General features: G+C 30.6%; 1 protein-coding gene and 1 long non-coding RNA gene across 2 annotated transcripts; one reads left to right on the top strand and one right to left on the bottom strand.

Moving 5' to 3' along the window:
• Positions 1–8,227: 8,227 nt before the first annotated feature.
• Positions 8,228–9,437, bottom strand: LOC118075014 (uncharacterized). The gene is made up of 4 exons (XR_004691258.1): positions 9,341–9,437; positions 9,123–9,266; positions 8,760–9,022; positions 8,228–8,682 (listed from the first exon to the last, which is right to left on the bottom strand). It is a non-coding gene; the product is annotated as an uncharacterized lncRNA (long non-coding RNA).
• Positions 9,438–10,215: 778 nt separating this feature from the next.
• On the top strand, positions 10,216–11,465 carry LOC118075134 (formin-like protein 14). Its single transcript, XM_035096847.1, has 4 exons — positions 10,216–10,416; positions 10,499–10,534; positions 10,812–11,160; positions 11,441–11,465. Exons 2-4 carry the CDS (start codon positions 10,507–10,509, stop codon positions 11,463–11,465), a joined length of 402 nt encoding a protein of 133 aa, XP_034952738.1. The 5' UTR covers positions 10,216–10,416; positions 10,499–10,506.
• The last annotated feature ends 466 nt before the right edge of the window (positions 11,466–11,931 follow it).

An 11,931-nucleotide genomic window follows, 5' to 3' on the forward strand; every position in this document is an offset into this window, starting at 1 on the left:
TCGAGTCGATTTGGAAACTGATGTAATTGTTCCAATTGTACCGTTTACAAGACCAATACTTACATCAATATTACGTCGTATCATGATTTTCGCTCCTATTTTAACTCTTATTATTTTGGCAAGTCCGGCGGTTCGAGTATCATCATTTTCTAACTTTTTTAAGATTTTTCCTACTTTATTAATTAATTGCTTTGTGCAATCAATACTGTCCTCAGCTACCAGTATGAGTTCTTTTGTTGAATTGTTTTCCAACATAGTGGAATTAAGAATATCACATTGACGGCATGTAGGTAACAAACAGACAGTATCATCAGGTAAGTTAGTAATATAATTAGATAATTGTTTTATTCTATCATCGAAATTTAAATATGAATGATGGATGACGGTTTTTCGTTGTTCTAATACTTTAATATCATCAGAAGTTGTACCAGCAACTCGCAAACGATCAAGTAAATCACTATATTCAAGATCTGTTTTTTGTCTCATATTGATGATTAATTCATCATAACTAAATAAATTTTTCCGAAGATTATAATTGCCAAGTGAACCTAAAAGTTTTTCTGCACTCTTAGATAATAAATCTATAAAAGCTGGATCTTCTCTAACAGGTGGAAGTTGAAGTAAATCACCAAATACGAGAATGTGTATTTTTCCAAACTAACCATCAGCTTCATTTATCGTATTAAAAATTTCCATCAATCTCAGATGAATGTAGAGTAAAACAACATTAGATACCATTGATATTTCATCGATAACAACTAATACAATATGAGTAAATTCTATACGTAATACTTTCAATGCGTTATCAGATAACTGATAATATTGAAATGCGTGACCGTGTTCAACTGGAAGTTGAAATGCTTTGTATATCGTGATACCGTTAACATTAAACGCTGCAATTCCGGTTGGTGCAGTAACTAGTACTTTCTTTTTCATTTCATTTCTAATCCAATGTTTTATAACATCAATTAAGAAACTCTTTCCAGTTCCATCAGCACCACTTACATATAAACGTAGAATAGAATCTTTCGATTGGAGAGTATGTTTAACTTTTTCAAACACACGAAGTTGATCTTCATTCAAAGCAGAGATAAGATTTGATAATGCAGTGTCTGTCAAATCTTTCCCATCATTGTTTATAATTTGCGAATATTCAACTGTTTGATCGAGATTTTGCACATCTCCGTTACTATTATTATTTATTGCAGATTTCAGCTGACTAGATTTTGATTCTGTACTATTTTGTAAATGTTTATCGATTTTTTCTTCCATGGAATCGATTCCTTTTTGCAATTCCGTACATTTTTTATGATACTTTTCAGCTTGTTCTAAATTCTCTAAATTGGCAATAAATGCCTCAGTATAAGTATCATGATTAACTTTTAATTCATTAATATCTCTCCATGGCTTGTATAACAAAAGTAAAGCGTAATAATATTTTTCGGGTTCAGTGCTTTCATTGAATTTATAGTGATTTATCAAGAAAGGCTTGGATCGTTTTTTCACGTACAAAGACTCCCCAACTTGATAGATTTCAACGTTTTTTTCTCTTACAGGTTTTTTTTTCACAATATCATACCAAGTTGCATCATTAAATAATGATAAATCTTCTAACGCTGTAGGGCATTGAGGGTAATGGTCATTAATAATAGAGGCACAGAATATGTCTTCAGAATCAGGATTTAAATTTTTTATTTTTGAATATTTTTTAACTATTCTATTTCTGAACATTGAAACATTTAACCATCTGATACTAGTGTTCGGATCACTACCATACAAAGAAATGCCTAACAGAGTATCAGCAGCTTCAAGAGTGCCAATTTCTCGATGGCTTAACGCACGAAAAGCAACATTCCACAATTTTTGATTTAACGATTTTGTCGAATTAATGTCATTTAATATTTCAAGAGAATTGGCAGACTCTGCCTTACATGAATATTTAGTACAATACTGAGTTAATATCGTCGAAGATTCCCCAATAAACTGTATGTCCATATTGCCTTCCCACGCAGATAAAATAACGGGATCATAATCATTAATACATGTTTCATCGCGTGTACGCAAAAGATCGTAAAGGCGGCTTTTTGATTTTAAATTTCTTCTACCTGCAATAGATTCAGCAGTATTGCGCAAAACAAAGTGTTCTGTTGCCGGTCGAGGAAATCCAAATCTGCAAATTGATTTAACACCGCCATATTTTTGTTTTTTATTTCGTGAGCAATAAATATTATGATGGTGTTTTTGGTACGAGTTAACTTTTCTATAAAGTTCGGGTGAAATCTGCTTCTTTGGCAAACTACAGGTTACATATTTTAATATGAAATTGATGACTTCTTTATTTGTATTTTTACCTAGAATAGGACTATCTTTAACCCAAAATATACAATGGAAATGTTGTATTCCCCTGCCTTGATATTCACGGCGCCAAAAGTAATGTTCTATTTTACCGATTGGATCATCTGATGATAATAGGAATTGAAGCATTGCTTGGAATTTATTATCAATGAATCGCGATACAGAAACTGGGTCTAATGCAATAATTTCATTATTCGATAATTTACCAAAATGCGGGCTGTTAACAGTACGAACATATTGTATGAGATCACTCCAATTGTATTCTGCAGGAGATAACGTCACAAACCACGTTGCAGGCCCATAATAGAATACCATACATTGTAAGTCACTTCTTGGACGATTCCAAAATTGTGAAGTATTCCGCAACCGCTCGAAAATTGTAGTCAATTTTCCTTCCAATTTCCCATTTTCTAAATTTTCCATGTATTCAGCAACAGTGTAACGTTTCTTGGAATTAACGGTATGCATTAAATGATATATACCACTTTTAACTTGACGAATGTAAGTTTTACTTAGTAGATAAAAGATATATTGCACATTTAAACGGAATCGTGAATCAACTGACATTAAACGTAATTTTGCATATTCATGATCACTAAGAGCAAAAACTCGATCTTCTTCATGCTCACCATTCGTTCCAAAAGGGTACAGATCAGGAAAACATAATAAGTCGAATATTTCGAGTCGATTATCTAAGGGCTCTTCACGAATTTTTTTCATTTGATATAAAGTAGTTGAATCTTTATTAATTCGTTGATTATACATTGGATATATTGTATATTCTTCTTGAACTTGTTCAAGATCTGTCACTTGAGTAAGAAATGGAGATTTTATATTTTGTGAGAGTTTTGATTCGTTAGATAATGATTCTTGACTGACATCATTTGTATTACTGTGCAAATCAGAATCATTTTTTTCAATAAGCTTTGAGTTTATTTGGTATTCTACAGAAGAAGATAAATATTTGAACAAATTTTCAGGAAGTTTCGGTAAATTTATTTCTGTATATAAAGGATTGTTAATTTTAAGCCAATTTAAAGCCGTAAAAACTTTTTTTATATCTACCAAACTTTGCCATACTTTTTTGTCATTTGACGGAAGTCCATTTATTAAAATATATAATTCATGATTTTCATTGATTGGCGCTGTTGTGGAACAAATTTTGTTTCACGTTTCCTCTAGTGGTAAAGGTAAATGAAATGTGACACCTTTTAATTTTTGTACTTTCATTCGATTCGGTAATGCTTTTTTAGATACTGTTCCCATTCTTTGTACAACTTGAAATGCTTTCGCACGTTGTATTAAAAGCTTTTCGTAGTCATTTAAACCAGTCATTTCGTTCGGAATATGTCCTATATCTAAATGATTCATTATACAAGTTGGTGGACATTGATTTTTACGTAGTTTATCAAAACAGTATTTACATATGTAATCGGTATCTATTTTTGAATTTGTGTCTTTTAAATACTTTAAAAGACTCTTAAACAATACATTTTCTAACATTTGTTGATTAAGTCTATTTATATCTTTGGTATCACGTCGGTAACATAATTTTTGACAACAAACACATACAAAACGAGGTGTATCTGTTGATCTTGTTGTAAGAGCAATAAAAGCTTTTTTGTAATCATTCATAATTTGAGTCTCGTTTAAGCATATGAAGTTTGTCTTTTGCACATAAATATGGCTATTCTCTAACATATTTTCATAAGTTTTATCCAAAAAATGATAATTACCATCATTAAGAGCTTGATCTAACTCAATTAAACCATGTACGATTATTCTCATCGTATAGATTAATGATTTGATAGTTCTCACTGCTGGATAATGAGGTGATAATATTACTACACTTACAAACAAACAATTACAAAGTTCATAACATGAGTAACAATGTTCGAAATGACCATGTTTTCCAGAATTGTGTTGTACAAAAAGTTGGTCGAGAATTTCATAAACATTGTTAAAAGTCAGAGTTTTCATCTTTTTAAGAAAAGCTACATATGTTTTCATTGTATCAACAATGCATCGATTCCGTGTATTTATGTATTCGTCTACAGAGTTTGTTTCATCACTTTGGAATATTTGATCATCATGCTTGATGTAATACATTTTACAATTGTGATCACATTTCCATTTAATTGTATCATTATTGTGTTTTTTAATTGGTAAAATACTTGTAGTTCGGCCCCGATTATCAATAATAATTTGTTTATTGTTTATAAAAGAATATGCTGTATCATAAAAGTAAGCCTCTGTCGTAGAGTTGTGAAGTGACCTACCACATAAATTGCTCAATTTTGTATCTATCGTTTTAGAAGTACGATATTTCGTGTGGAAATAATCTGACTTTTCTTTAAGATTTCTTATGAATCTCCGAAGTTGACTAGCATAGACACTTCGTTGCGAGAAACACCAATTAATTATCCGTTCGGATAATAACCGATTTTCGATTGGATCGTTAATTGATGAACTGTCATGATCAAGAACATCCTGCAATTTTGTTATATAAATTTCTTTATCAAGTGTCGCACGAATTTTTCTCGATTGGAATAGAGATTTCTTATTTCTATCCATAGTGATTGTTTTATTTGATTTCACTACAACCGGTAATGTTTTATTTATCAGTTGTCGGTCACTTATAACAGTATTTTTAAAATTGGACAAATAAATATTGGAATTTGATTTCTCATTATCGTTTGTCTTTTTCATACACACACTCTTTTCTTGTTCAGAACGCTTCACCTGTTGGTAAAGTTTCCTGTTATCATCATTGTCTAATTCATCGGAAAATTTTCTCTTTTTATCAGGACGTTTATCTGGAAAAACTTGTGAGTTTTCAATGTTTTTCATATCATTTTCTTCAATTGACATTCCTGATGTATTATTATCGAGTGTAGGTTCATCTGCATTCTTAGATATCATAAATTTTCTATCGGAATATTTCGGCTCAGATGTTACATGAGAATTGTTCTGATTAGTGACTTCATAATTATTCAATTGTAAACGTTTGAATCGCTTTTGGAGCGCCATTTCCTCATTTTTATTGAGCTTGTCTGAAGATAATATTTGTAATTCATTATGTTTTTTATCTGTTGCTGGGAAATGCGTGATAACTCGTGATTCAAACATCTCTAATAAATGTTGTCGCATTGAATGATGATAGTAAATTAAATTTTCTGGTTTCTGATGGAATACAATTGAAGTTGCATAAGCAATTGCGAATACTCCGCAGTCAATCACATTAGGTTGATATTGCACTTTTAAGAAATGAATATGTTTTCAATCTTCAAAATATTGTGGATATAAGGATCGTAAATAAAGTTCTTGATCTTTATCTAGTGTTTTATTGTTTAACGAATCATATACGTAAATATGACGGGCATCATAGTAAGAACATATCCAATGATCACTCTGACGACTGTGTATTATTTGTATATGTTTTTTCCATGACTTTATTGGTACAATTTTTTCAGGGCACTGGATCAACACCGTGTCTTGATGATGAAAAGTAGTCTTAGATTTTCAGTAATTATTTTCTTTGAAACATCATCTAACAAGGGAACTTTAGATATTTCTGAATTGTTTCTTTTACACGATTTTTTATATGATTTTATCTGTTTATTTTGATCTGATAGTTCTTTTTTAGTATTATGTGCAGACGATATCTTTAATGCAGTTTTGAAATCATTATCATTATTTTCAAATGAATTGTCGGTAGCACTGGTATGTTTTATCTCATTAGTAATTTTTACATATTCTGATTTCACATTAGCAACTAAAAGTACATTACTGTTATTACTTTCAATTTTGTAACTTGGAAATTCAAGGATTGTACGTGAATTTAAAATATTCAACAGATGGTTTCGCATAGACTTTACATCATAATTCAAATGCTGCGGTAATTTTCCATGAGCTAGAGAAGTTGCGAATGCGATAGCGAACACGCCACAATCATACGAATTCATCTGTTGTTGAACATCCGGAAATTGAATCGGGTTCTGATCAAATGAATAGAAAGGATATAAACGTGCTAAATAAGCTTGGAAATCAGGATGAACTTCTTTCGAATTATATGAATCATAAATGTAGATTGATTTTGTATCATAATAGCTACAAACCCAATGACCACCAAGCATCGATATTGCAACAGGATCATGCAAAGAAACATCCATTTTATGCAATAATTGAATATGATTTTTGTGCTGAGGTATTGGTTCAATTCCATTACATATCTGTAGGGCCCATGATTCACGAAATTCATACCCAAAATGTTGATGTAATAACTGAGCAAAATAATCAATATGATCATCTTCTAACCAATTATTATTTAATATAATATTCTGCAATCTTTTATCTAACATCTTCGTTGCGTGTCTTAATTATAAAAATATATTATAGTTATAAAAAGGTAAAGCAATTAAAGTTTTGATTTCAAAGTTTTATTTCTTACAAATATACAAATTTTTATTAACTTAATTATATTTGAATTGATAACAATAATAACTTAATATAAAATTTTACAGCAGAATAGAATAAATATATCAATAGTAATGAATTCAATCGCACAGCAGACTAGAATTCTCTATAATAATGAATAATAGAATCCAATCGCACAGCAAACTATGATTCTTTTATAAATATTGATATAAATTTCAATCGCACAGCAGACTAGAATAATTATTTCAATCAATAGTAATGAATTCAATCGCACAGCAGACTTGAATTCTCTATAATAATTAATAATAGAATCCAATTGCACAGCAGACTATGATTCTTTTATAAATATTGTTATAAATTTCAATCGCACAGCAGACTAGAATAATTATATCAATAGTAATGAATTCAATCGCACAGCAGACTATGATTCTTTGTAAATTATAATTATTAACAAAAGTTTGTTCACACCAATGAGTATATAACTCTTCACTGAAATAAATTACTGAAAACAAAATGTAATAAAGATAATATTCTGTCTAGACAAAAAATTTAATAATTAATACACATGACCAACGATTATACAAACGAAGATAATGTGTTTTTATTAAATTTTTTCGTCAAAACAAAACCTCTTTATTACTTAACCTAAACACTATACGAATAGAAACAATATTTGTTTTACACTATATAACCCAATAAAATATAAGTTTATATTCTAGAGTTACACAAAGTAATATAAATAATTGTTTCAACTCGTAAAATTCATTAAGAGAAATTATTTCTTGCAATTATTGTTCTATCACTGTAAAACACATGTAAATTTAAAGTAAACATACATAAAATACTGTTTATTCTATGAAGACTGTAGACATAGAGTCCAAACTCTCTATATAAAAGTTGTACCAGAAATGTGAAACAATAACGCTAGAGGGCAGAGTGCGCTGAGGTCGCTAAGTTACCGAGGGGGAAATTCCCGCTATATTCAAATGCATAATTGAACCACGTTCGGTTGAAATTCATAATAATTAAAGTATACTCAAATTTTACATCAATATCAAACCAAAGAATACAGACCAAAATTAATTAATATGTAAAATTGAAATATTCGTAAAACCATTAGTGAAAAAAAAGGATTCTTCAAAAATTTTCCCAATGCCTCCTAAAGTAAATGATAGAGAAGTTCAGTCGGAATTAGACTCAATACTACAGAGTATCATTTTCATACAAAAAAAAAACAGAATCATCTGATAGCAGTTCGTTTCTACAAAAAAAATCGAAAATAGTTTCAATAGAATCAACTAGATTTAGTTTAACTACAAAGCCAGCATACTTCCGATGAGAGATTCATATTTATTAATTTTACACTACATGCTTGGATACGCAGACTTAGAATTAAGTTCGTTTGTTAACATTTATGCATACACCGAATAAAATTTATATAAAAATTGTATAATAGCAGAATATTAATAAACATTGAATTGTATAGGTCTATAATATAATTATTGATATCAAAACAAAATTAATCAGGCTGTCAAACAAATTTAGATCTTATATTCATGCAGTTTGAATAGAACAACTGGGATAAGAGTAACTTTAATTCCACTATCCACACTATATAATTTTTTTTTTATTGAAAAAGAGAAAGAAAATTGCAGTGTACTATAAAGATTTCTACTAAAGTAGTTCTTCTGCTACGACTGTTCGTATTATTGTCCAGTTGAATCTCTGATCATTCTCAGAGATGATACACCATTTTTAGATAATGCAACACACAAGTATTGTTTAATTGTAATAACAAACAGTTTATTTTATCGTATGATTGGTCCAGCATTTTGTAAAATGCCTAATAGTAATTGTAACGATAATATTTTAGATCTTAATTCATGTGATCTGAAAAATAAAAATGATAAATGAAAGATAAATTTGTTAATTTCATTATTTAGTTAAATGACTAAAAGCATTCTTACTTGGGATCAGATGTTCCATCTGGTAGAGGTTTCATAGATAATTTACAAAGAGCTCGAAATACATCTTTTTGAAGTACATGTATAAATTTAGCTGTTACCATACAGCTAAATACATCCTGAAGACTATATGGAGAAGCATGAAATACTAATTGACCGTAGTGTAAAATAGACTGACCAAAACCTTCTTCTTTGCCTGACGTATTGATCTTGTAAGCTATAATGCTTATACCATCTTAATTCTGTAGCAACTTGTGAAGCGGTATCTGGATCAGATTGATTAAGCACAATGTTAGCTGTTTGTATAAGAACTGAATGAGATGTATCTGAAATTAATATATCTAATGCTGTACGGATTTCACCAACTTTTAACCAACATCCAGCTTCTTTCAGAGTTTGTGTGCTATCATTTCCAATGCTTTTTTGTGTTAACTCACGACGTAAAGCTGCTTCTTGACTTGGTAAGTACTCTCTCCAAATACGTATTGCCTCAGACCACATACCAGCATTCTAAAAAAAGAAAGAAAATTTTTCACCAATTTCGTGACTTACACTCAATATTAATATGTATATTTTTCACAAACTTTTATTAAAAATATTTGACCGGCTTGATAACCTCAAATTATTGATATTACACTGTATTTTGATTACTATATTAAGCTATATATATATTACACTTAATATTCATATTTCTACAACGAAATGTTTCATTATGTTGAATAAAAATAGTATTTTCAATATAATGACACTTTTAAAATAAAAACAAAGTCTCTACTGTAATCACAAGAATACAAATAATAATAATAAATCGTCATGCCAATGACACACTAGCAATTCACACCTACAATACACAACTACCGTAATTAATAGAGAGAAATCACTGTTGGAAAATATAAAACATTACAGCACTCATTGCGTTGAAATATTAAACTAAATAAGATACCCCATATCCGGTACATAATTTTCCGGTAAAGAAGTCTTCTTATAAATTGTGTATAGATATAGTCCCAAACTCTTTTCTCAGTCCGACTATACTATAGTATGTACCTCTTTATTCAGTTTAACAAATTATTTCAATATACATATCTTTTAAAAATATGTATACAACTTACAATTTATAATCAAAGTGGTTTAAAAAGATATATCAGGTATACCACAATCAAATATACAATATTTCAGCTTCATGTAATCAATATACTTGTGATAAGTAAATAATATTATCGGTTCAGAAAACTACATTATCGACGGGAGTTAATATAATTGCTTATGTCAAGTCGACTATGTGCTACGGCACAGTAAATTTGTCCCTATCTGACGTTAAATTTTATTCTAGAGATTGATATAGAATATACTTGTAACCAAGTAACAAATATACTCTTTACATAAGTATGCTTTATACTTGCAGTAAGTATACGTTACAGAAATCATAAAAATTTTCTCAGTGTAGGATTGCACGAATTCTCATGAAGACTTATGGTCGATGCAGTAGGATGTACGATAATCAACGGTATTGTATTAAGTGATCATCTGAGGCATCCTGCGCGGAAAAACACGTGTAAATTGAAGGGTGTAAACATGTGTCCGTAAAACAAATGAAAGCGAATCAATGAGATTTATCAATATTAGTTTTAACGTGGCCATTATCGCAATAAGTTCGGAGGTAAGTGCACGAGAAATTTTTTTGAATTATTCAGTTTTTGTTGTGAATAATGCAATAATTAATATATAAAACTTTTTTTCAGATACAAAGATGGATCGAGGGATACAAAATATATACGGTAAGTTAATATTTTATTTTGTATATCATAACACCATCAAACACATCAGATTACATTTAACCCAAATTTTTTTTTTTCTATTCACAATCAACAATACTAATCATGTTGTTAAGCAATAAATGAGAATTATATTGATAAACAACTATTAATAGTTATTTATTATTATAATTTAAATTTGTCACTTAACAATACACGTCGTATTTTATGACTGTAAATAGAAAAAATAACATTTTGTTTCAAATGTAATCTGATGGGTTTGATGATTTTCATTTCACAGATTTGAGAAAAGTGATCCAAGAGGAGATGAGGGCTTCAGAGGCCCGGCTGCAAAACCTCCGGGCCCAGCTAGAATTTATTGATGAGCCGTTCCTGTTGGCTCCACCCCCGCCTCCTCCACCGCTGCCGCCAACACCACCAGCGCCATCACCAATGCCGCCAGCAACGGCACCACCGATGCCGTCGGCACCAGCACCACCGATACCGCCAGCACCGGCACGTCGCCATCAAAATGGCGGGCGAAAGCGAAACCAATGGTTTCAGCAACGGCGAAATTCCGGTCCACCGAGGAATAATGCCGAGCAGCGCGGCCGCGGCCACGGTCGTGGAAGAGGGCGAAGCTCGGGATCGTCTACAAATAAATATTTTTATTTTTTATAATTATAAAAAAATTATAATGATTAATAATAAATAGTAAATTAAACTAATAACTGTATTTTTTCATATTTTTTATTTTATTAAATTAACAATTAATTACAAGTATATAAAGTCACTCAAACAATAAAAAGAAAAAAAATTGCTTACGACTGGGATCGAACCCTGGTCAGCAAAATAAAAAATCGTTGCTCTAACCACCGAGCTATTATGATTACAATACGTCAATATATGCTTGTAAATTATAACCTGCAGGCTTGGGTACAGAGAGTGGGGGTAGAGCTTGCCGGCGTAGTGCCGGAATTCGCCGCGGATTGTTTAAACTATTTTTTATTGTAAATAAGTTGTTAAAAAAAAGTCTATTATCAATGTATTTGTACAAAAAAAGGTTCATGGCCCTGTTCAAATATTTTCTCATTAGTCATTGATTAATTGAAAAATAGTTTTACATAAAAATTGAAATTTAAAACTCATTTTTAGCATGATAAAGTTGCAATTACATGCAATTCAAATAAAAAAAAAATTTTGCCGCAATTGGAATCGAACACCGTCCGGTAAAATAAATGTCTAACCTTCTGACTATAGAGCCAGCATATTTCCATTTGCTTTGTTTACGTTTAGATATCATAAGCTTCAGGCTTGGTAACAGAGGGTGGGGGATGTGCTTGTATTGCTTGTCAACTGTTCGAACTCGCAGTCTTCTCTGAAAAATGAGACGGAGAACGATAGATATATTCTGTACTTTG

Source organism: Chelonus insularis, unplaced genomic scaffold (genome assembly GCF_013357705.1).
Source record: "Chelonus insularis isolate UGA/USDA-ARS -01 unplaced genomic scaffold, ASM1335770v1 contig_107_pilon, whole genome shotgun sequence".
Classification (NCBI taxonomy): domain Eukaryota; kingdom Metazoa; phylum Arthropoda; class Insecta; order Hymenoptera; family Braconidae; genus Chelonus; species Chelonus insularis.